A 26984-nucleotide genomic window follows, 5' to 3' on the forward strand; every position below is an offset into this window, starting at 1 on the left:
TGAGTCAAAATAAGTGCCAATTCATTATGTCAAATGTTATAGCAACTATTTAGTGTTTTCCATTGTGGCACTCACCCTTCAATACAAATGTTCAGTTAGTGCAACAACCAACATTCAAATTGAACTTCGACTGAGCTGCCTAGGATACAGAGTAAAGCAGAACATATAGAGGCTTATGCTATCCTTTGTAAACACTTGGAAGTCAGAAAATTAAACTAAAAAGGCGAAGTTACTTTTGTTGAGTCATTTATCAAAAAGGTGATACTGGGGTTCTTCTTTGGCTTCATCTGACAAACTGCAAGGTTACCCAAAAGCCAATATTTTGATGTTAATAGTTTATATGATAAACACACCATTGGAAGAGTCAACCGTGATCAATTATGTTTCTCAACGTTTCATTATTGAAAATGTAGCTGTGAATAAACTAGAATAATAAAACTCAATTTGTTCTCTTATATTCAAGGGGCTAGTACATCAAAAGGAAGAAAATAAAATGATAAAACGAAACAAAATCAATCCTAATAATCGAAATAATTGCCTAGTTACCCCCAAATTATGTTTACAGAAAATATTGTTCTAATAATTATATTTACATTAAATATACTTGTAATAATTATATTCAAAAACAAATATTTACATATTTACAGATCAACACTCCCTCTCAAAGCTGAGGAGTAGATGTCTTCCATGCAGTTTAGCTATAAGATCATAAAAACTTAAGCTTTTAAGCCTTTTCATGAGAATATGAACTGATGGAACATACAAAACTTCCACTACTAGAAAAATGTTATTTTCCTGCAAAAAATTATTTCTCAAAAAAATTTTACAAATTTTTCTGCAAAAAATATTCGCAAAAATTTTTTGCAAATTTATTTGTGAAAAATAATTTACAGATATTTCTTACAAATTTTGCTACAATTTTAATAATCATAGAAACTTTTTTCCATGGTAAAAATTTGTAAAAAATATTGTTTGAATTCTATTTTATTTCTTGCATATTTTCTTGCAAAAATAAATTAGCAAGTAATGTTTACTAAATGATAAAAAAAATTTGCAGGTAACTTTTCCTGCGGATTTTCCTACAAATTTTAATCTGCAAGAAAAATAAAAAAAAATTATTTAAATTTATAAGTTTAATATTTAAAAAAAAACTTCAAGTCTCACTTCGATTGAAAATAAAACAATTAAAAAATATATAAGTTGGAACAACACTTACCTTAAAAGTTGATTTGTATGGTTGAGTATTAGACTTATAATCTACAATCTTAGAATTTAAAATATTATGTATCACTTGTTGGAAGCATGAAAACAAATGCTTCAGATGAATTCATTGTGAGCATTTGAAAGTTGAAGAATTATTGATAGAATTTATAGTAATTTTTTTAATTTTTTTCGTAAAAATTATTCTTGCAGAATTTCTTGCGAAAAAATTCGTAAGAAAGTTTCTTGCAAATTTTCTTTTGTAGGAAACTTTCCTACAAATTTTTTTTTAAGGAAACTTTCCTGCAAATTTTTTTTGCAAGAAATTTCATAGGAAAATTTCCTGCGAATTTTAAAATTTACAAAAATATATTATCCATGAAGGTATTACCTGCAAATAAAAGTCGCAGAAAAATTTGTAAGAACAACATTTCCTGCGAATTTTTATGTGCAGGAAAAATAAAAAATTCACAGGAAAAGTTGCATGTAATAAGAGAAATTCTAGTAGTGTTTTTCAAATTTTCTCAAATAAAATGTCTTATCAATTTCAATATTTTTTCGTCCTATCATGGTGCATAGGATAGACACCATTGATAGCTGACTTGTTGCAATAGACATTCTGATAGATTATGGCCAAGGCCAAGGAATCCAAGAGGAGATACATTAAAAGAACCAAGAGGAATGGGATGATTTTAAAGACCTTTTTCATATGTTGTAAATATCTTGTACATAGTTTCTTTTGTATAGGTTATTTTTGTCTTTGTATTTGTAAGGCACTTTATTTCCCTTTTTAGTAGCTATTGTATATTGATTCTAGGGTAGGTTACTTGGACACTTTGACTCCATTTAACCTAACCTAGAAATACATTCTTTTCTTAGTTTTCTAGTAGGAGTGGCATTAGCAAATTAGAGAGTGTCCTTAGTAAGCTAGAGAGTGCTCCTAGCAATTTAGCCAAAGGTGGTCCTAGGCTAAATTTTTCATATTGGACTCATTTTACTCCTAATTTTTCATAGATTTGATTTAGCTAGGTTCCATTCCCATTGAATGAACCTAACTAAACCAAATTAACCATTTTCAAATCAAAAGGAGTAAATTAATTCCAAGAAGCCACCCACCTTAGAAGTGTGTTCACACTTGTGTTCACACTTGTGTGAACACTTGTGTTCACACTTGTGTGAACACTTGTGTTCACACTTGAACAAAATTCATGGAGTTTCTTAAGCTTGGAAGCTTGAAGCACAAGCTTCTCCTTGGCTAGCTTACCAAGCAAGCCAAGTGAGAAGCTTGCTCTCCAAGCCTCTTGACCTTGGACGGTTTATCTAGACTCAACCATGGTTCCTAGTGAACCATGGTCAAGACTAGCTTGCTCTCTAAGTTTCCTACTCCTATAAACTTGTAATTCTTTGATTGTAAAACACTTTTGACCAATTTGAGAAATGAGATTAAATCTTCAGATTTCTCTCAACTCAAGAGTCCCTAAACCGTAGAGAACTTCCACTCTAGGTTTCCCTCAAAGTTTATTCAAACTTTGTCTTGGTTCCTCAAGCTTCTACAACAAGCTAAGGAGAACCGAATCATCTTCAAAGACTTCTACTCCATTGGAGCTTTCTTCAAGGAGTTTCGGATCTCTTTCAAGGTCAACTCAAGAGCATTTTCGGTCCTAAGCATGGAGAGCTTGAAGGAACTTCAATCTCCTCCAAGTAGCTCCATCATTTTTGGTATCTAGAGCCTAGTGCTCTTGAGGTTTTGTTTCCAAACTTTTCTACTTGAATCCGTGTTGTATCTTCCTTCTATTACATGTCTTCTTATGTTTGCTGAATGGATCTAGATTTTATTCACACTTTGATGGATCCAAAATGTCACATAATAATTGTTTGATTCATATTTGCTTGTCTCCTAATTCTTGAATCAAACCGATTTTGTTGTGCTTTAGGTTCCTATACTTGTGCTTTTAATTTTGCTTGAGTCTCTTCATTCTATAACATGTGTCCGTGATTGGACAACATTCATATTGTTTAGATTTTGCTTTTGAATCATATGTTTTGTCTAGAGTCATGTGTAGTCCTTTGAATGTCATTGATTCCTAGACTAGCTTGTTTTGACCTAGTTTTTGTGTTGTGTTGATTGAGTCCGAAATTTGTTGTGTATTTTCTTATTAAATCTGAACCTTCCTATATGTGCTTTTGCTTTACATGTTTGAGTTCTTAATTTGCTATTAGTTCTAGCAAATTTCCTAGAGTTAGGTTTCTATTATGTCTTGTTAAAAGTTTTTGTCAAAAAAAATTGTTAAACACTTCTCCTATTAGGTTTCCTTGTGTCTTGTGTTGTGGCTGAAACTTTGTGCAATTTTTTTAGCCTTAAAACAGAGCCAAAACAGAGGTGTGAGTGTCTTATATGCATGAGAAAAACAAAGGAAATAGTGCTTAAAAATTTGACCTAAAATACTACAAAATTGTGAAGCACTAGAAAAGAAACATGCATGTGAACGAACACCTTTGTTTTGTGTAGAAATTTTGCTGCAGTTTTTCTACATTAAATCCGAGACTTATAAGTTTTTAAAAGGCATTGAAACTCCTGAATATCAAAATAAAAATAAGAGAAAAATATTTTGCAAAAGAAAAAGAAAGAAAATAGCAAAAGAAAAAGCCATAGGAGTGAAAATTTGGTGTTGTGTGCTCTCGGATTTGGAAAATTTTTGTGACTTGTTTGCTTTGGTCCAGCCATATCTTTGAGTCTTATTTTGTTTTCTAATCTTAGCTTTTGATTTGTTAATCCATTCTAGTACCATTCCTAGGTTATTCTTTTGTGTGCTAGCTTTCTAAAATTTGCCTTAATTTTTGCTTGTCAAATTTTGTGGAACTCTTTCTAGTCTTGTCTCATTTCTCTTCTACCAATTGGTGTAGCTTTCCTAAATTGTTCATTTTCAGTTTTAGCACTAATATTCAGTCTTGAAGGTGGTTGAGTGCTTCTTGAAAGGTGTAGGAGGCCAAGGCAAAGGACATCCACTTGAAGGCTTTGGTGGTTGCTTAGGGAGTTTGTTCTCTCTTGGTGGCTAGGCTCTTGGAAACACCTAGAAGTGACTAACATCAAAGTTGCTTCTAAAGAGAGGAGTGAAACACCTTGTGAGGCTGCAGTTGGTGGCTGATTTGGAGCAACAAGAAACTAAACCAATTGTGAAAAATTTTTGTGAAAATCTAGAACTAAATTTAGTGACGGAAATTTTGGTTTCTAAAACCTAGTTTTTCATTACAAAATCCGTCTTTAAATTTGTTCTAAATTAGTGGCTAATTTGTTTTCCTTGAAATTAGGTGCAGCCACTAAATTCATTTGAGAGTGAATTTACATTTCATTTGGAGTGTAAATTTACATTTCATTTGAAGCAAATTTGAATTTCATTTACCTTGTAATTTTTGTTTTCTAAATTTTTGTACAAGGCCTTTATTAAGGAGTGTCTTGGAGTGCCTTTGGTGTATCTCCATCTCTCCTTAAGAACTTTTATAGTAATCCACGTGTAGTACTTGTGAGAGTAGTCCTTGAAGGTCTTTGGTGCCTTTCAAGCTCTCACTTAGGTTTTATTGCTTTAAACGTCTAGTTTAAGTTTTCTTGTCTTTAAGTTTTCAAGCACTTTATGTTTTAAGCAATTTATGTTTTCAGTCATTTAAGTTTTCAAGCAATTTATGTTTTCATGCTCTTTATGTTTTCAAGCATTTTATAAATTGTACACATAGGCACTTGCTTGTTATTTTTCCTTTAAGAAAAGTTCTTTGTGAAAATTGTTTTGTGCAAGACAAAAGTACAAGGGGGTTTAGAGATTTTTACTTGAAGAGGCTTGGTTATTAAGTGGCTCTTTAGTAGCTCACCTCCCTCCAAAGTTCAATTTGTACTCTTAGACCTCTAAGTGCCAAGTCTAAAGCACTCCAAAACCTTATTTTCATAAAAACTATTTTTGTGTGAAAAATATCTCTTGAATTAAAATGTCTCAAGATTCCTCCCATAGTGAAAGTGATGGCTCTCCAAAAAGTCTTTCTTACATTACTAAAGAGCTCAAATCACTTAAACTATGGAAAAAGCAAGAGTCCATTCAAAGAGAGAAGGAAAGAATTGAAAGAGAAGGACAACTTGCTTATCTTGAGGAAGAGTTGAGAATTTTAAGACAAGAGGAGGAAAAATTGAAAGAAAATATGAAGAAACATAGGAAAAAGAGTAGGAGCTCACATTCCCAATACACATCCCCTAATGAAAGCATGAATCAAGGGGATCACTACCAACATACTCCTAGGAGAACTACTAGGCCAAGGGAAGTCAAGGTTGACCTCCCACAATTCTTTGGCAAAGATGATGTGGAGTCTTATTTAGATTGGGAAATGAAGGTTGAGCAACTCTTTGCTTGCCATAGGGTAAATGAAGAGAGGAAAGTACCTTTGGCTGCCCTTAGCTTCCAAGGGCATGCCATGTATTGGTGGACAGCCCTAGAGAGAGAGAGACGCCTCCACAATGATCCTCCAATTCAATATTGGAATGATCTTAAAAGTGCAATGAGGAGGAGGCACATTCCCACCTACTATGGGAGGGAGCTTATGAATAAGCTCCAAAGGCTCCAACAAAGAGACATGTCTGTAGAACAGTACAGGCAACAAATGGAGCTATTAATGATGAGGGCTTGTATCAGGGAAGAGGAAGCTACTACTGTAGCTAGATTTTTGAGTGGTCTTAATTTAGAAATAAGAGACCAAGTGGAGCTACTACCCTACAGGGACCTAAATGACTTGGTCCAACTTTGTGTAAGGGTAGAACAACAAAGAATGAGAAAATCTTACAAAAATAGCTCCAACTCTTCATTTCTAAAAAAAGATTCCAAGAAGGAGGGAAAAACTTTTGAAAAGAAGAAATCTTTTGAACCCTCCAAAAATCTAGCCACAGAAAAAGATAAGGGAAAGGGAAAGGACACTACACACACTAGTTCTAGGACTAGTGATATTAAGTGCTTTAAATGTTTAAGGAGGGGCCACATTGCCTCCCAATGCCCCACAAAGAAGGTAATGATCATGAGGGGGCATGACATTTATAGTAGCCAAGATGAGGTTACTACTTCCTCTAGTAATAGTGAGGAAGAAGCAAGTGATCAAGAGAAAGGTGTAGAGTCTACTTTTCCTTATGAAGGGGAGCTCTTAATGATTAGGAGACTCCTCAACAACCAACCTAGTGATACTCTATCACAAAGAGAGAACATATTTCATACTCGATGCAAAGTTTCAAACAGTGCATGTTCTCTCATTGTTGATAGTGGCTCATGGTGTAATTGTTGTAGCACTAGGCTGGTTGAGAAGTTGGGTTTAACTACTAATTCCCATCCTAAACCTTATCAACTCCATTGGATTAATGAGGATGGTGATTTAGCAGTTGACCAACAAGTAAAGGTCAAAATTTCCATTGGGAACTATGAAGATGGGTGCTATGTGATGTAGTACCAATGAAAGCTTGTCACATCTTATTAGGAAGGCCATGGCAATTTGATAAGAGAACCATGCACAATGGCCTTACTAACGAGATTACCTTTACTCATAAGGAAAGAAAGTTTGTGCTTCATCCTCTTTCTCCTCAACAGGTGGCTGAGGATCAAGCACAAATGAAACTCAAAAGAGATAGTGAAAAGAGATTTATAAAAAAAGAAGAAAAGAGAGAAGAAAAAAAAAATCTGTGAAACTTAAGGATAGAGAGGAATCTAGGGAGAAAGGAGTTCCCTCCCTAGAGGTCGTTAATCAAGAGAATAAAATTTCCAAACAAACCCTCTTGATTCAACAACCCTCTTATTTCCTTCTCTGTAAAGGAACTCTTTCTTGCACTGCCACATCTAGTGGACATGAGACTTTACCTAAGGGGGTAAAAATACTTTTGAAAGAATTTGATGATCTATTTCCTCCCGAGGGTCCAATGGGCCTTCCTCCTTCTAGAGGAATAGAACATCAAATTGATTTGGTGCCTGGAGCTAGCCTACCTAATAGGCCTGCCTATAGGACCAACCCCCAAGAAACTAAAGAAATTGAGTCTCAGGTCCAAGATTTGTTGGAGAAGGGCTGGGTTCGAAAGAGCTTAAGTCCTTGTGTTGTTCCAGTGTTGTTGGTTCCAAAAAAAGATGGCAAGTGGAGAATGTGTTGTGATAGTAGAGCCATCAACAACATCACTGTGAAATATAGACACCCCATCCCTAGGCTTGATGACATGTTAGATGAGCTTCATGGAGCCATCATATTTTCTAAAGTTGATCTTAAAAGCGGATACAATCAAATTAGAATCAAGTGAAGGAATCATCAATCTCCTCACCTAGTTGATCTTAAAAATCTTGTTGTTTAAAATGTCTCAACAATCCAACTATAGTGGAAGTGATAGCTCTCCTAAAAGCATTTCTTACTTAACAAAAGAGTTAAAATCACTTAAACTATGGAAGAAGCAAGAGGCCTTTCAAAAAGAGAAGGAGAAAATTGAAAGAGAGGCTAAACTTGCTATCCTAGATGAGAAGTTGAGAATTCTTAAACAAGAAGAAGAAAAATTGAAAGAAGACATGAGAAAACACAAAAGAAGAAGAAAAATGAAAATCAAAACAAAAGAAGAAATAGAAAAAAAGAAAGAGCTTTGTGCAGGGAAGAGTAAAGAGGAAGAAATATCCTCTAAAGGATTTGTGATTAAAGAGAATTGTTTTAGTACTAAAAATCCTATGAAAAAAATTCTCTTTATTCATAAAGATCTTAACTCTTGCCCTCATTCTGCCACTAGTCTTGAGGAGGAGATTCATAAATCCATTATTTTTAAAGAAAAAGAGTCTCAACTTCAAGATTTGGTGAAGGAGAAGTGGACTTCACTTAGTTCCACTTCTCATGCTACTTCCTTGGTGGTGCCCAAGGTAGATAGCCTTCGTTTGTGTAGGACTTTTCCTACTTTAGTTGTGTCAGTAATGCACCCAATTTATGGAATATATTATTTGTTGGATATAACATCTGAACCTTCAAGGTTCCTTGTGACAAATTCTTTTCATAACTATCCAACAAATAATATAATCCAAAATTGTTTAGGAAATTTCTTAATAGTATTTTCCTTATTTTCTAGGAAATGCCTAGGTTACCACATAGGGTACTTTAGGCAAGATGTTCTAGTTTTTAGGATTAAGTCTTTAGTGTGTTATAGTCTTAGTTTTAGCACTTTCTTAGGGTTTAGTAATATACCTAGACTATGTTTAGGAGAGAATCCTATTCATTATTTTAGAAGGTCTAGTATCATCAATTTCTTTAGGTTCTATGAAAGGATTCCTCTTAGGATATACCTTTCACATTTATTGATTGACAATATCACCTCTAATGAATGGTATTATATATTTGTAGGTGTGGATGATCATCATGAAGACCCTCGAGATTTGAGGTCAAATCCTTTTCAAGAGGGAAGGGATGATAGATTATGGCCAAGGCCAAGGAATCCAAGAGGAGATACATTAAAAGAACCAAGAGGAATGGGATGATTTTGAAGACCTTTTTCATATGTTGTAAATATCTTGTACATAGTTTCTTTTGTATAGGTTATTTTTGCCTTTGTATTTGTAAGGCACTTTATTTCCCTTTTTAGTAGCTATTGTATATTGATTCTAGGGTAGGTTACTTGGACACTTTGACTCCATTTAACCTAACCTAGAAATACATTCTTTTCTTAGTTTTCTAGTAGGAGTGGCATTAGCAAATTAGAGAGTGTCCTTAGTAAGCTAGAGAGTGCTCCTAGCAATTTAGCCAAAGGTGGTCCTAGGCTAAATTTTTCATATTGGACTCATTTTACTCCTAATTTTTCATAGATTTGATTTAGCTAGGTTCCATTCCCATTGAATGAACCTAACTAAACCAAATTAACCATTTTCAAATCAAAAGGAGTAAATTAATTCCAAGAAGCCACCCACCTTAGAAGTGTGTTCACACTTGTGTTCACACTTGTGTGAACACTTGTGTTCACACTTGGACAAAATTCATGGAGTTTCTTAAGCTTGGAAGCTTGAAGCACAAGCTTCTCCTTGGCTAGCTTACCAAGCAAGCCAAGTGAGAAGCTTGCTCTCCAAGCCTCTTGACCTTGGACGGTTTATCTAGACTCAACCATGGTTCCTAGTGAACCATGGTCAAGACTAGCTTGCTCTCTAAGTTTCCTACTCCTATAAACTTGTAATTCTTTGATTGTAAAACACTTTTGACCAATTTGAGAAATGAGATTAAATCTTCAGATTTCTCTCAACTCAAGAGTCCCTAAACCGTAGAGAACTTCCACTCTAGGTTTCCCTCAAAGTTTATTCAAACTTTGTCTTGGTTCCTCAAGCTTCTACAACAAGCTAAGGAGAACCGAATCATCTTCAAAGACTTCTACTCCATTGGAGCTTTCTTCAAGGAGTTTCGGATCTCTTTCAAGGTCAACTCAAGAGCATTTTCGGTCCTAAGCATGGAGAGCTTGAAGGAACTTCAATCTCCTCCAAGTAGCTCCATCACATTCATTGGACCCTTCAATTGAATTCAATTCTTAAATCGTCTAAAATAAATTTTAGCCATAGTAGTTTTAACAGGGTTATTACTCTGAACTCAAATTCAACTGATGGTCTTGCTACCACCTATTTTTGGCTCCTTCATGTCACTGAATGAATTCCCCCCAAGAAAAATGCAATAATTAGATGTTAATCTTCTATTCACCAAAGATCTTGCCTAATCAGCATTGATGTAGGCTTCTAAGGTCAAAGTGCCATGCCTTTTGAACAAAATATGGGTTTTTGGGTGAACCAAAAGATTAAGTAATACTATCCTCTAAAAACCAATCCAACCCATATCCACCCCCCTAAAAGCACTTTTGCATTATTACGTAATGGTTGACAAAAATTTTCAATGAACACCAAATAAGGAAGATTTGGAGTGAAAAGGGCAAAGTATGGAAACTGATGTCATGTGAGTTTTAGGTCTTTGGTTGCTTAAATAACCATCGATGACATCACTATACATCATAGAAGACTAATCTTATGAAAATAACGCATGGAAGCAGACGAAAAGAGATTAAGAGTAAATTACTCATTTTCCTCTCATCAGTTTAGTGGCTTCGGTTATTGCAACATCAGCAGCATATAGTGCCATCTTCTTTATCTATGAACAAGGTATAAGCAAAGCGTAAGAAACAAATCTAGATATAAGTGAATATATAATGCTTCGGTACAACCATCAATTAACGTCCATATAAAGATTAAGAATAGCAAGGTAATTTAGATGATTTAGCCAAAAATTAGCATAGCATGCAAATTATGAGCCATAAAGTTAGCAAGTATAAAATAATTTGTGGAAGGAAACTATAATAACGTGCTCTTGGATCCTAGATGGTAAATGTAGATGGAAAGAATGAAGTCCATAATATTTTACAGAGATTAAATCTTTACCAATATATTTTAAACTATGAAATTTGTACTAACAAGTTCAAAATACGAGGTTATAACATGTCTGGAATCATGCAAACATGTACCTCCAATTTATCTTCCTTAGATCTATGGCCTTTGGGAAGTAACCGAAATTCTTCTGTCAATCGAATGCATTCTTGAACATTCTCAGGTGAAACAAAGTCCAGAGCCACTTTTATGCAAGACTGAGAAAGAAAATAACCGTGTCAAACTTAATATAACACAAAAGTGTCGACATGAGAAACAGTCTGGTACATCAATGAAATAAGAAAAAAGGAAATAGAAGATTGCAAAAACTAAAGCATGATGGGAGGTTAGGCTTTCAAGATATTTTGATTTTCATGTTGGAAGTTTACAATAAGAACGATTTCTTGCCTCTCTATGCCACCAATAGCATTATAGCCATATGACCTAAGTTATTTCAAAACTTCCAGAAGAGTTACTTTCAGATAATAAAGAAAAGTTCAGAATTCATTTGGCACAATACGCTATGGGAGATGATGAATGATGATTAAGGACACCTATGTCAAGTAAGACAAATTCCTCAGACCAGGAGTCATGAGGGAAAAAAAATGCATGTAAAATGTTTATTCATGAATCAATTTTTTTTATTAGTTTAATTGGTTTAAATGATTTTAATAGATACCCAAACAAAAAATCAAAAAACCAGAAATGAATGAGAGAAATGTATGTGATGAAATGATGGATGTTGTATTTAAGGAATATGTAAGAAAAGAAACTCATAAGAGGGAAATCTCCTCTGCCAAGAGCCAAGCTCCTAATAGCGCAACCATAAAGGTTCTCTATCCAAAACAGTAAAAAGTAATAACAGAATTCACCCTGCCCATAAAGTGTGATTCTCTATATATCAAAATATTCTCTCTCTCTCCTCTAACAACCTGGAATATCCCTCATGCCTTGCCAGCATTCTTCTTCTTCCTCCGCTCATACACAATCCACGATTTTGGACCCCTTTTTTCTTCATGGGCCAGTGGTTCTAGTGATCCATGGTGAAATTGGGCCTTATCAGATTCTGTATATCCTCTTCTTTCTTTTCTCTCAAGCTTTCCTCTCTTTCACATCATGAACTTATAAGAGATGTAAACTAGTTTAACTTCTTTGACATTAATAAAAACCAGGATGTTTAACTACCTTCCTATTTCTCACTTGATGGGGGCATCCTGCTGGTATGAAAACAGCCTCCCCAAGGTGTTGCTCAAACGTCCAAGGTTCAACACCTGGTGGGAAAAAAATCATGGCTACAAAATCCACAGAAAACGAATCATTAATTACAGCACAATTTCATACCAAACTCCTGCTTTAATTGCTTTTTATGCTTCTCATTTAAGTAAAGGATCTGATCATGAATGGGGTGAATCACCTGAGGCAAAAAAAAGAAAAAAGTAAAGCATATTAACTCAAACAAAATTACCCAAAACTAAAAGGCATAATCCAGAAAAGGTAGGCAACCATACTGAGTTTACTGGAAGATTATTTATGTGGCGAAATTCTCTGTGGTGTTTCTTTAGGTACTCGGTTAGCTTGGGTACATCCTGCCTCCGGAATATGTCCCACACAGCACTCCCATATTGAGTCTCCAAATGATCATCATTTTGACAAAAATTATTACTTGTGTCATTTTTAACTGACTTTATTTTGTCAACATTGATGTCAGAACCTGGCATGACTAAAGAATTCAATCTATTGGAAAATTTGGTATCTTCTGTTACAGTACAAGGCTGACGGATTTCACTAATGTTTGGATATCCTCCAATATCATTATCAGGATCTTGTCCATTATATTCAACATGAGAGAAGTCACCACCTGTATCTGTCTCATCTTGCACATTGCTAGTATTGTCAGCCCCATTTCCACAAACAGAAAAATAGTGGTGAGAATACTGCTTCTGAGGGAAGAGTAAATCAGAAACATTCTTCCCAGAATAGGAGGGTAACTCCTCAAAATGAACGCTTTTGGTTTCAGATTGTTCGATGTAATTTCTCTGCGGCTCCTCATTTACCCTAACTTGTGGAGTGGGGAGGTTCAAATCAACAAATACAGAACATGTATCAGACATTCGTCCTTTTTCACAATCATCACTTGTGCATGTCTTAAACTGCATATGTTCTGATAAAGAAACTCCTTCAGCTGATGATGAGCACAACTGTTTACCATCTTTTCCCGGAAACATGCAACTGGAATCATGATTATTGAGATCAAAGTGTGGAAGCCTTGAATTCAAATTGAGGACTTCCTGCTCACAAGCATTTAAGCTTAATTTATTTTTCGTAGATTCTGAGAATCCTTGAACACAAGCTTCCTTATCAGATATTGACAGTCCCATTTTTAGGGGTCCACTCTGCTGTTCGTTTTGTTCCTCTTCTTTTCTTTGACTTCCAAGTAAGGAAGAGTGTCTCCCAGTAGCATCTTCTGTTTCCGGAATTTTATGATTCCTGGTAATACTGCAGCACATTTTGCGTTTTCTTCCACGTGAACCAATTGCCCTGTTGTACTTGCCATAGAGTTCTCGCATATCTTCAGCTTCATACTTTTTCTGTAATTTCTTTATGATTCTAGGTTGCCATGGTTGCATCTTTACTTCAGCTGTATGTGTCAGAATATTGACCTGATAATGGCACAGCATGATTACATGAGTGGAAATAGCAAACACTGAAAGAGATGAGAAAGAAGAAAACTTGTATGTGGAATGTGCGACTTTGAACAAGTCACTTCTTTTTTATTTATTGTAAAGAATTAACTTATATTATTTTACATACAACTTACACCAAGTATACAAGTGAAACTACTTATTACCTATCTAACACTCCCACTCAAGCTAGATCACATATATCATATGTACTAAGCCAGTTACATGTGTAACTAATTTGAGCTCCTCTAGAGATTTCACAAGAATGTTCATTGACTGACCATTTAAATTGATAAAACTAGTTTCAGCATATGAAAGAAGCTAAATAGAAGATTGAATTGCTTGAGAAAATTGTCAGGATCCAATAATAACTGACATCAGCAATTGAAGGAAGAAATAAGGAGCAGTAATGTAAGATTGGGATATGCGAGTGTTGGAAGCAGCAGAACCAATAACTGTGAGAATATACTTTTGAAATATTCATGTACATAAGTAGTATCAATCATGTACATTAAAGGAAGAAATAAGGAGCAGTAATGTAAGATTGGGATATGCGAGTGTTGGAAGCAGCAGAACCAATAACTGTGAGAATATACTTTTGAAATATTCATGTACATAAGTAGTATCAAACTATCAATCATGTACTTGGGACGTAGCACTCTTATTCATTGTCTTGTAATGAAAAATATAATTAATTCTTCATATGTAAATGTTCAGCCTTATGAGTGCTTTCTCACAAGAAATTCAGAAACTTCCTCTCTAAATACTATAATATTTTCTCAAATAATCTCAAGTTGGTGCCAAAGCAATTTTGTCCTGCTTCTTCTGTGGTGGTCTCCTGAAGGCCTCTAGTCCATCTAACAAAGCCTTCTTGTATGAGTATATTACTCGGAAGTTGTAAGTTGTCAGTTCAGTTTAACTAATTAGCTTCCTATGGAATCTAGACTATGAACAGCTTCTCATGTAAGCCAAGCTAGGAAGCTTCCTCTGTAAGCTAGTCTGTTATAGTCAGTAGCTTCTTTTGTAAGCAACAGATGGTTAGGATCCTTTTGATAAATACCTAACATGTTATTAGTGACTGTAACTCCATTCAATCAATAAAATTTAGATTACTTTTCTTCTTTTCTCTCTAATATAATACTTCTAAACCCTGTGAGTGTAGTACTCTTTACTGTATTGGTTTAGTTTTAACCTTAGTAATATAACTCTAGTTAGTCGCAACTGTTTCAGTTCATAGTAGTCGATCATGGTTGGAGCAGCCGCTACCGCGGCGCTCTGGAGCAAAGCGGCCCGAGGTCGCAACAGTGATGATGTCGCGTCTCAACTTCATGTCATGGCTGGAGCGGCTGCGTTGGTCGTGTCACGGAGCAGCGGAAATCGTGTAATCACGACACCTTCTTGGACAGATCCTTCATTAAGGGTAAGTCTGTCATTTCACTTGGGTTTTTTTGCCCTAATTCTTCCTTTCTCCCTCTCGTGCAATCTCGCGATTCTGTATTTTCCCTCTCGAGCGAATTGCGAACCACTCTTCTTCTTTTCTTGACTTCTCGAATTCCATCTCCTCTCTCTCGGACACGATTCTCTCTCGGGGATGACGCACTCCGTTTGTCTTCTTCAGGCATCTCTCTCAGTCTCTCTCGACGAGGTCATTCGACGTCTCCTCCGGTCCATCAGATCCGATGTCTCCTCCGATCTATCCCATCTGTCTTCTTCTGTTTTATCTATTTTTATTTTGTCTTCTTCCTTTTTCTTTTCTTATTCTATTTTTTTTATTCTACTAATCTACTTTAGTGCTTCTTATTCTGTCTTCTCCCTTGTTCTTTTGTTTCGTGGCTTCTAATTCAGCTGCTTCCCTATTTCTAATTCAGCAGCTTTTTTTTTTTTTTATTAATTCAGCTGCTTCTCTATTTCTAATTCAACAGGTTATTTTATTTTTTTAATTTCTGATTCTGTTATCTTTTTATTGGGCTATTTTTGTCTTTGATAATCAGTGTAATCATGAGTCAACCAACCGCTGCTGGAATTGAAACTAATCCCAATTTTAGTCCCACAACAGAAATGTTTAAGCCCATTGGTGATAATATTGATGTCTTTTGGAAGTCGAACACTGTGATTTTTGTCTAAAAACATCTAACGAAGGAATTATTAGAGCAAAAAAACATCAACTTGGAATAAAAGGCGATGTAGGTGCTTGTAGAAAAATTCCTGAGGATCTAAAATTGGAAATGAAGGCTACCTATGAGAGTAAAAAAATTGACTCAGAAGTATAAATGGAGTGTGTGGATGAAAATGAAGAGGAGGATGACATCCAAGCCATTGCTGGAATTAAGAGACCTTCATCCACATCAAGTGAAGCCACTTTTGTTACCAAGAGGAAGGGTATAAATGTCGAAGGTCCCCATGATTTGCACTTTACTAGAAAGCTAGAAGAAAGTATCAAATTGAATAAGGGCTTGAGGCAAACAAGTTTAAATGATGCTTGTAATAAGGAAGCAAGAGCAAGGGTAATTCAATATATTGCTCGCTTTTTTTATTGGAATGGAATTGCATTCAATGTTGCTAGATCAAAGAGCTTCAAATTGATGGTTGAAGCTATTGGCATCTATGGTTCCCATTTAAGGACACTAAGCTACCATGAATTAAGAGTGTCACTCCTTAAAAAAGAGTTGGAATACACCAAGGGCTCATTGAAGGGCCATGAAGAGGAGAGAGTAAAATATGGGTGCTCAATTATGTCTGATGGTTGGACAGATAGGAAAAATATGGCAGCGGATGGCGACGGACGATTGCAAACGACAGAGCGGGATCGGACCCGCTCTGATACCAACTTGAATGTTATGATGGTTCTGAAAAGTGTTTTTACTCACTTTCTTCATTACTAGATTGAGTATATAAAAACATACAAGATAGGCTGAAAAAGGCTAAGAGCCTAGGACTTCAGAGAGCCTAGGACTACTGATCAGACATACAAAAGAAAAAATAATACTAAATACAAAAGCTTACCTAATAAGCTATTCTAATAGTACGTGTGTTGAGGTTGATAGATATTGAAAAAAAACTGGCAATGGGTTACATTTATGAAGCAATGGAAAGGGTTAAAGAGGCAATTCAAACTTCTTTTAATCATAATGAAGAAAAATATAAGGATATATTTGCAATTGTTGATAGAAGATGGGATTGCCAGCTCCATCATCTGTTGCATGCAGCAGGATATCATCTAAATCCTAAGTTCTATTATAAAAATGCAACAAAAATGTATGTTGATGAAGTGGTGGATGGCCTTTTAAAATGTATTGATAGGCTTAGTGAAAATGATGACATTGTAGACAATGTTCACAATGAATTGACAATATATGAAAGGGCAAGAGGAAGATTTGGCATTCCTACAGTAGTTAGAGCAAGGGTTAAAATGGCTCCTGGGAAGTGAGACTTTTCTTAAGCCTTAACTTCACTTACAAATGTTATAGTTATTTGATAATTTATTTATATAATAATATTTGCATTTATAGCTGAGTGGTAGAAGATGTATGGAGGACATACACCACATTTGCAAATTATTGTCATTAAGGTACTAAGCTTGACTTGTAGCTCATCTGGTTACGAGCATAATAGGAGTACCTTTAAGCATGTAAGTTAATGAATTAATGGATTTAAATTTGAGTTTACAATTGAAAATGGAAAATTAACTAACCTTCATGTTCTTAGAATTATTATAGATTCACTCAAAGAAGAGAAGTAAGCTTGAGCACCAAAAACTTTAAGACTTGGTTTTTATTAAATATAATCAAGCTCTTCAAGAACGCTTTGAGTGTCAAGATGCAACTGATCCAATTGCTTTAAATGAAGTTGATGATAACAATGAATGGATGTTGGGAGAAGAAAATGAAGAGGATGATTTTGAAGATGACTTAGTGTTTGATGATGATGTTTTGACATGGAGAGATGTTGCCTAGGCAAGTAGTGCTGGTGAACCTTTGAAATACACTTAGAGTTATTTCTTTTGTTTTTTTAGCTTTTATATATATATTATTAATTATTTAATATATAAATTAATATTAAAATAGCGGTTATCCCGCTCCGCATCATCTTGCTATCCCACTTTTAGGGTCGACCGCTCCGCTCCGCTATCCAAGATTGACTACTATGTTTCAGTTACACTGTTGTAACTGTTTCTATACCCGAGTTGTATAAATATATCTTGTAACAGAGGCTCGATCATCTTTTTCATTTTCACAAACAGCAATAGAATACATAATATATTTTCTCTCTAATATGGTATTGGAGCTTTCTGATCCTCTTCCATGACTTACGTCCTAATCGAAGAAACAAATACAGTAAAGAGTAATACACTCACAAACCTTGAACTCCTATCCTCTGGTTCGTCCAAACATGCATGTGGCAAAAGTTGAATTTAGAGCCATGGCACAAGGCATTTGTGAAGGGATTTGGCTTAAACCGATGCTGGAAGAAATTAGAGTTCCTAAAAATTATACAATGAGGATCTTGTGTGACAACAAAGCTACCATAAGTATTGCAAAGAACTCTGTCCACCATGACAGAACAAAACATGTGGAGATTGATCGACACTTCATTAAGGAAAAAATTGATCACAATATAATAAATGTGGATCATGTACCATCATGTAGACAGACAACAAACATTCTAACTTAGGCACTGCCAAGGAACACATGAAAGCGTCAAATCCAATCTAGGTATGATAGACATCTACCACCCAGATTGAGGTGGGGTGTTGAAAATAGAACAAATCAAATCAGAATCTAATTTTGATTATGTACAACTTACCAGAATTAATTGTGATTAGAATTTGTATTATTCCTAGTTTTCGTTATTATTTAGCCATAGCATTTATAAGGATAATTATTCCCTTGATTTTTAGGCTAGATTAATGTACATATTTATTTTCCATTTCCTATTTATTCCCCTACTGTATCAAGTATGATCGAGAAATATAATCCATATTTCCGCATTAGCGCGCGTGCACACACACACAATATATATATATATATATATATATATATATATGACTCCTAATATTAACATATGCTCTATTATATAATTGAGACGAATTCCTTCATACGTTTTATTGTTATCCAACTTAAGGAAGAGTGTTAAAATTAGGTACACACTAAATATGTTGCAATAGGAAAATTTACAATGATTAGTAGTGATTTCTATCATATTGATAGGGTGTGATTGCTGCATTTGTACAGTTTCTTTACGGTAAACGTTTATCAAATAGATAGACATAGATTCTTGTATGCACTAAGACACAAATTCAACAAACATTCTAATTCTATAATGGAGATTAATGAAAGACTAATTATGAGCAACACATCCTAAAGTTTGAACAGAAATAGATCTCTATAACATACCGAATTCCATAACTTACCGCATCAGAAATGTCACAATGTAGTTTTGTCACAGAATCACCTCTACTTAGTTCTTCAAAAGATCCATAAGCAATGTATGTTTTTGGGCCCAAATCTGGCTTCAAAACAGCAGGAAGCTTTGTGGCAAGATTTAAAACACCAGATTTGGGATGGGTATAATCACTTAAAGGAAGCATAGCTACAAACTCAGCACCATGCCTTGGCAAACAATCTTCAAAAGAATTTGATGGTGGCCAGTCCTTTAGCTTCAGCATCTCTGGCCATCCATTCCTGTACCTTCGACCTTCCAAGTAGCCTTTGAAGAACCGAAAGATGTTAATTTCAACCTAGAGCACCATAAAGAACACAATATTTGTTAGTTCATAACTACAATAGATTTTTCCTATCAAAAACTGAAAAATAGGTCAGTTAATTGTTGTTTGATGACCAACCAGGAGTATACTGGATGACTTTTTATGACTTTATAAATATAACTTCCTTTTCCTGAACACTTAAAAAATAGTTGAGTATGAACCATGGATCACTTGGGTGTAGAAAAGGCATGGGGGTAGTATAGACAAACAAATGAGAGACAAGCATTTGTATGGTTGAGTAGAATTGTTGTATATTAGGCATAATGTGACCAAAACTCTTTACATGAGTAAAACTATATGCAATTGTGCACATCAATGAAGCCAAATAAAAATGATTTTTATTATAACACAAACTATTTGGTTAATAACAAATTGAGATAATTATCATGAATCTAATTTTGTATTTTCATGATTAATTTGCCCATGGTAACATCAAAGCTATTATATGCGATGCCATACATCAAATGCATAATGAAAAATAAGAAATAACAAAGTAGTGGAAAACTCTATCTCAAAAACCAAACATGCACCTCACACCAATCCAAGCAGTCAATGGCTTTAAAAGTAGCTGCCTCCTCTTTCAATATCTTCTTTGCCCCCCTAAAAGCCCTCCACATCACCATTGGATTCCAGCTAAGGCCGCTACCCTTTTCAAAAACATTCCTAACTATAACAGGTTCACCTCTGATCCAGTGTCTTTGAAAATGCTCAAATTCCGTGTCTCCCATTTTGACAGCATCTGGGCAATACAAAAAGTTACCATAACTGATTTCCCTGGAAGCCGCCTTCCTTACAAAATTCTGTACTGCATCTTCCTCAAAACTCTGGCACATAGAACATCCAAGAGATAGATCAATATTAGGTGGTTGATATTTGATAGTAAGTTCCTCCACATTCTTGATCAATTTCTCAACCCAATTAGCTTCAAAAAGGCGCTTTAGTGAAAGAATAGTAGTACCACAACCTCCCCTTGCTTTTGGAGGGCAAGGAATCCCACCATTTATCTCTGCTCTCCAAGCAGAAGTTACAGGTGGTGTATCATCTGCTCCTTCATTGCCACTTGCAGGAATTTCTTCACATTGAAGTCCAATTCTTGTTTCCATGCAACAAGCGAGACAAAGATCATACTGACAATCAGGATTGGGACAACTTCTGTGGAAATTGACGATTGATGTATTGCAGTTGTCACTGTAATAAGAAAGTCAATAAATTTGTAAAAGAAAATTATTAAATATATTAGATTAAGGAAAATAAACAAGAGAAGTCAAATTTTGCAAACTTATACCTACAACTTGTATGTAGGGATGTTAACAAGACGGGGCAAGTACAAGTAGTAGCCTCCCGCTACCTGCCCCATCAGAAAAATATCCATCTCGTACTCGTCTCCATATTCGTGTGGGTATCATTAAGCAGTTACTGACGTATTTTTCAATATCCGTGGTATTTATTTTAAAAATAAATAAATAAAAAAATTTTCAAAAACATTTTAATAATATTTTCTATTTATTCTAATAATTTCTTTAAAAATAATAGTTTAAAAGTCAAAACTTAATTATTTAAATATTATAATTAATTTTATTAATCAAGATTCTTCAATTTAAAAACTAAATTTAATTGTTTAAATACTTTATCTCCATAAGTTTAAACAAATTTAATATATAATTATGTAATTAAATAGTAGCAGATACCCACAAGTACGGATACAATGATACTCGTACCCGTCCCGTTAACATGTGGGTATATAAAATACTCGTAAATACCCATTTACAATATTCATTTTCTACACATAGCAGATTTTATCCAAAATATCCATGGGTACGGATTTTTTTGACACCCCTACTTAAGTGAGATAGATAAGAAAACTCAAGTTAAAGCCAAAATTAATTCAGATGTGAACCTATCCAAGTAATTTCACAGATCCCTATGCCAAAACAAAGAATGTGGGGGATGAAAGCACTGATACTTCACAATTATCTTATTCAAAAATTAGCTTCTCTTGCAGTAGGTTTTGGCATATATTTTTACGAAAATGAAAATTAGCCTTAGTAAACAATGTACAAACAGAAAGGGAAAAAGAGTGAAAAGGGCTACGACATCAATGCATATTCAAGTATCAGAAGAACTTCAAAAGCATATGCCCTGGAGAAACAGAACATAGTCTCTTAAACAAAAGATTCTGGAAATAAAACCTCCATTTGAACACCTATTGTACTGCATTCAGCCTGTCAGCCAAGTCCTAGTTAAGGCACAGAAAACCAACTACTTTGTGATAAGTTTCCATGATCGGTTCTAGTTTTACTTGTTAATACAAGCAAACATACATTTTCTATTCATTAGATTACTATATCTCAATCATACATTTAGAAGAATAAACTAATCCACAAATACACACATCAGAAATAAAATGTATAATAACAGGAACTTTATTTTCAACCATGTGGGTTTATGAGATAGTACCAATAAACACGCTCATTATCATCAATTAGTGAACGCACAACTTCTTCTTCCAGCAGTTGCGAACCTGAAAGGTCACATTATTGTACATTTGAAATCATGAGTCTACTAAGTTGATTCAAAACTATAAATTTATAACTAAATCAGAGTACCATGCATGCTAGCTTCTACTTCCAATTCTGATCTCTGCTCCAATTGGATATTTTGGAGTAAAGGCAGAATTTTGTCAAGCAAGTAAAACAACTTTTGTAATTTGACTTCTGTATCTGCTTCACCAGTCCCAGTCTGTGGATTAATAATCCATTTCACACTAAGTGCAAAAGACAATACATATGTAAATAAACCATAATAGAATCTAAGAGAAAGAAAACACACACCACTACTGATATATCCTCCTTCAAGCACAATCGGCAGTTGCAATTACCAAGACAAAAGGGACAAGCTGTTTCCATCTCCTCTCTAGTTTTATCTGGGTACCTACATTTTTTAAATTCATATATCATCAGAACAGAACTAGTTTGAAATCAACAACTAAATTAGAAATTCAAAATACTAACTGATGTTGGTAAAGCCATACTCTTACTAACTACTAATAAAGCTAATTTTTTTATTCAAACCATTTTCATTGGATATGTGATAGGAGAAGAAAGCCTCATAGGCCCAATGATCAGGGTGAAGGCCTTAAAGTTTATAAGAACAAAGAAGTGAGGCAGCATGCTAATGAGGAGAATTCAGTTGAACAAAGAGAGAAAATAACAGACTGCGAACAGGTGGTACAGAGGGGTTGGGAGGAGTCATAATGGTAATCATTTGTAAGGCTTGAGGGAGGGACTCGTTCCTACCATTATTCTCATTCCTGTTTTAGCTCTCTATTGCAAGCTTATTCTTAAATATTAGTCTCAAATTGTAAGGAGTGATCTCCATTTTTCAATCTTTCTATTTCAATCAGTCTGGTACATATCAATATGCCAAAACTGATACTTAACCTTAGGGTAATTCATTGGAAAGTAGAAACCTGGAAATAAAATAGTTCAACTTTACCATTTTGTTATGCACTCATAACAATATCGCTTTCTCTTGCACTTGGTACAAATGACAATACCATTCCTACTTTTTTGCCAGCACTGGTGGCACCTTAAAGTCCTTGCGTCCTTTTTCATTCCAGTATCACCCTACAAACAGAAATTAGAACAAATAAATTCAAATTTGGATTTTCAGGAAAAGAATGAAATTAACAAATAAACATATAAAGTACGAAAGATAATCAACCAGTGCTATTGACTTAACAAAATCTCTAACAGAAAGATGTAATGAATGTCATTGTACAGGCTTCAGTTGACATTGCAGATATCAAGTTGAATGTATAATAATGTAACTTTAAAGGGTAACTCACCTTCAAAGCTGAAGATTCCAATCCATGGTATATAGATTCTTCCCCTCCAACATCCTGAAAATTCTTTTCATCGATTACCAATGCTTTCAGTCTTTCACTGGACCTTCTCTGATCATTGCTGGTTTTACAAGTCAGTCCTGCTCTTTTTATCTTTTCATTTCCAGGATCCTCTGAGCTTTCAAGGAGAAAACCTGACTTCTTTACCTCATTCACTTGATCTTCTAGCATTGAAATGCATTCCTCCTGTACATGCTTCTGTGGCATAATCCTACTCAAAACTTCGCTGAAACGAGTACTTTTCTGTTTTTTTAAGGGTTGTCCTCTCACATTTGTAGGGGGCCTGTGTGTTAAACCATTTGGCTCATTCTCATCTGCTATAGCATTGGCAGCTGGTGTCTGTTCTTTTAGACCTCTTGATTGGCTTTGGCTAATACTTTGTCTTGTAATTCTAAAACTTCTTTGTTGGTTATAATTTCTTTTCTTTTGATCAATATCATTTATGGAGGCAAATTCAGTAGAAGTTCTTCCTTCTTTCTCATCTACAAGACCATGCCTTTTAATCTGTGAATTAAAATGGTAAGAAAACTCCTTTTCCTTTCTATTAGAGCCCTTAGGCCTGCCACGCTTTTTTGCCCCCTTGTCAAAATGGTTTCTAGCTTCTCCAGGCATATTTTTATATCTTGCAATCTCACCTGCCACTTCCTTACTAGAAGCACACACAACAGTGCACCATTTCTTTGTTGAACCTTTTGGTCTACCACGTTTCTTCAGTCGTGTGATCTCGCCAGCACCAGCAACTTCATTATTAACCTCACCAATCTTCTGTATTTTTTTTGAACCTTTTGGTGGTCGACCACGTTTCTTAGGTCCTGCAATATCACCACGACCAGCAACTTCATTACCAACCTCAACAACATTCTTCATTTTATTTTTTGAACCCTTTGGCCTGCCACACTTCTTAGGTCCTGCAATCTCACAAACCAACACAACATTATTCTTTCTTCCTTTTGAACCTTTTGGTCGACCAAGCTTCTTGGGGACTGCAATTTCACCGGCACCAGCAGCTTCATTACCAACAACATTTTTTATTTTATTTTTTGAACCCTTTGGCCTGCCACGCTTCTGAAGTACTGCAATCTCACCAACAAATTTATTACCAACCAAAACCACAATCTTCTTTCTTCCTTTTGAACCTTTTGGTTGACCAAGCTTCTTGAGTCCTGCAATCTTTACGTAAAGTTTATTACTTACATGAAAAGTATTCTTTTTATTCCCGGAACCTTTTGGTCGACCACGCTTCTTTATCCTCTCAATCACACCCAGGTCTGCATCTTCATCACCAGCCTTATCTTCCTCACCAGAAAACAATGGCCTTTCAGACTCTAAAACTGTGGTAGTACTTGTCTTATTTGAACCCTTTGGTCGACCACGCTTTTTTGGCCTCACAATCTCACCGTCTGCGCCTTCTTCACCAGTGTTATCTTCCTCGCCAGAAAACAATGGTCTTTCAGACTTTAAAACTGAGACATTACCCATCCAACATGAAACCTTTGGTCGACCACATTTCTTTGTCCTCACAATCTCACCCCAACCCGCACCTTCATCACCAGCCTTACCTTCCTCAACAGAAAACACTGACCTTTCAGGCTCTAAACCTGTGACATTATTCATCATATTCAAACCTTTTGGTCGACCACGCTTCCTTGGCCTCACAATCTCACCTAGGCCAGCACCTTCATCACCAGCCTTATCTTCCTTAAAAGATCTTTCAGACTCTAAAAATGTGGCATTAGTCATCCTATTACCCATTGGTCGACCACGCTTCTTTGGCCTCATAAACTCACCCAGGCCAGCACCTTCATCACCTGCCTTAGAGACAGACTCTAAAACTGTGACACTACTCACCCCAGTTGAATCCTTTGGTTGACCACTCTTCATTGGCCTTACAATCTCATTGAGGACTGCACCTTCATCAACAGCCTCAGAGACAGACCCTAAAACTGTGACACTACTCGTCCCATTTGTTCCTGCTTCATCATTTGCACCAACAGTTTGTCCATTCAAAGTGGTGTGAATCTGTTTATCTTTATTTTTGGAACCATTAGGCCTACCTCCTTTAGCAACTGGCCCGAAGGCTACAGCTTTTGCATCTTCACTGGTGGCAACTCCTCCATCTAATAATCGTTCCATTCCCTCTTCATCACCTACAACAATCATCTTGCTACTTGATCCTGTGTCCCCATTCTGTTGCCTGCCATTTAACACAGGCACATCTATGCTACCAAATGTTTCTCCTTCAACTTTACCGTGCCCACCTGGATTTACCGCACACCCAACAACTTCTTCACCTCTAAACTCAAATGCATTTTCACCACTCAACCCCGGGCCAACAGGAGCTGAAAAGTTGGGCATGGCTCTATCAGAGCCAACGAAAATCACATCTTCCTCACAGCCCCCACCTTGACAAAGAAGAGCTTGAAAACCCTGATCATATAGACTACCAAAATCAGCTTCAACCATTAGCCCTTGTAGATCTTCAGAAGAAAGGTCCAGAAAGTCATTTTCACAAATATGTACACCACCCGCACTTGCATGGCCTCCCTGAACAGCATCAAAAACCCCACCAGTACTTCCATTGCTCCATGGCTCACCTAGAACCTGCCCTTCAACCTGACTCAAATTCCCAAACCCTCCCCCAAAATCACCCAGGTTAACGTGCTGACCCCCTCCTTCACCCCAAAGGTCAAAACTCTCAAAACCTAAACCAAGATTCACCCCATCATTATGCCCTTCATCAACATGGGGACCACCATTGTGATCATCAAACAACTCTTTACCCCCATCACCCACAACCCCATTTTCCAATTCGCCTTCAGGGTTTTTTCTTTGTTTCATTCTTCTTTTCTGGCGCACACCAACACCCCCAGAAGCATTTCTCTTCTTCCCACTCTTGGTTCTCTGTTGCATGTACAGATAATGCCTCTCACAGTGATTTCTTCCACTCATAGCCCCCTCCTTGCACCTCCAACCGGTTGATGATCTTCTATTGCACCTCCTGAACACATTTTCTTCACCTGGATCATCCATTATCGAACACCAAAATGACAAGCGGCAACTGTTGAAACTCTAACTCTTAATCATTAACATGAAAAGTGGGATGATGCTAGGGAACGAGTAAAGAAACAAATTAAGGGGATAGCATAGCACTAGAAGAATGAGAGATGACAGAGGAAAACAGTGTTTAAAGGGAAAGAGTGAGTTAGAGAGAGTGAGAGAGGGCCATGTATTAGAGAATCCATCCACGACAAAGTTTGAGAAGGCCGATGGTGTACTATGAATTGACAGGCAACAGTTAATGACCCAAACATCCACAATTTTTAATGGCAGATTGCAAGTATTTTATAATGGGACATTTTTTGTTCCCTTGTTTTTGCGGTAACAGCTAACAGCTAAGCGACTTATAACACTAATTTCGTAACAAATTTTTTTCTTATTATTCAATACTTATTATAAAACAAATAAATATAATAAATAATTAATAATTAGTAATATTATTCTTGAATACTTTATTTCATCTTTATTGCAAGGTAAAATTTAATAGAAAAATGAATTTCATTTTATAAGATAACTAGAGTGAGTTAAGTGTGTAATGGATACGAATTAAATTTATAATTTATAACTTTTTATATTATTGATAAATATAGCTGTCAATTTTTTTTATAAATACGTGTTAGTACATATATTTTAAAAATAATAATAATATTAGCATATATATTTTTATATTTGTACATTGTGATACCCTTACTATCCCCAACACATACATTGTAATAATGTAAATAAATTAAAGAAATAAATTTTTTAACATTGGTAAAATGGTCTACATAAAAACCTTCATAAATATTCTTCAATATCTAAAATAATTGAAAATAAAAGTTAGAAAATAAAACATAAGAGTTTACAAATTATTTTCAAAATAATAAGTATAACTCCAAATACATATAACAATCCATGTCCTATAAATCCTCTACCTCGATGTCACAATATCAAAGCACACCCACAACTCAACTATTGGC

At 35.4% G+C, this 26984-nt stretch overlaps 1 protein-coding gene across 1 annotated transcript; it reads right to left on the bottom strand.

Moving 5' to 3' along the window:
- Window positions 1-26286, bottom strand: LOC109791350 (uncharacterized). Its single transcript, XM_020350642.2, has 13 exons — window positions 22912-26286; window positions 22560-22690; window positions 21896-21995; window positions 21671-21803; window positions 21522-21585; window positions 19595-20252; window positions 18711-19037; window positions 12128-13279; window positions 11961-12033; window positions 11805-11890; window positions 10718-10837; window positions 10276-10347; window positions 1-295 (listed from the first exon to the last, which is right to left on the bottom strand). The coding sequence occupies exons 1-12, from the start codon at window positions 25996-25998 to the stop codon at window positions 10276-10278; spliced, it is 6003 nt and encodes a 2000-aa protein (XP_020206231.2). The 5' UTR covers window positions 25999-26286; the 3' UTR covers window positions 1-295.
- Between the last annotated feature and the right edge of the window lie 698 nt (window positions 26287-26984).

Source organism: Cajanus cajan, chromosome 9, assembly GCF_000230855.2.
Source record: "Cajanus cajan strain Asha chromosome 9, NIPB_CcT2T_4, whole genome shotgun sequence".
Classification (NCBI taxonomy): Eukaryota; Viridiplantae; Streptophyta; class Magnoliopsida; order Fabales; family Fabaceae; genus Cajanus; species Cajanus cajan.

Bases quoted from the DNA above. Each gene is read 5' to 3' on its own strand.
- LOC109791350 (XM_020350642.2), bottom strand. From the start codon at position 25,998: ATGGATGATCCAGGTGAAGAAAATGTGTTCAGGAGGTGCAATAGAAGA. The intron at 21,804-21,895 runs GTGTGTGTTTTC...ATTAATCCACAG, and splicing joins AGGAGGATATATCAGTAGTG to ACTGGGACTGGTGAAGCAGA. The intron at 11,891-11,960 runs GTATGAAATTGT...TTTTCCCACCAG, and splicing joins GCAATTAAAGCAGGAGTTTG to GTGTTGAACCTTGGACGTTT.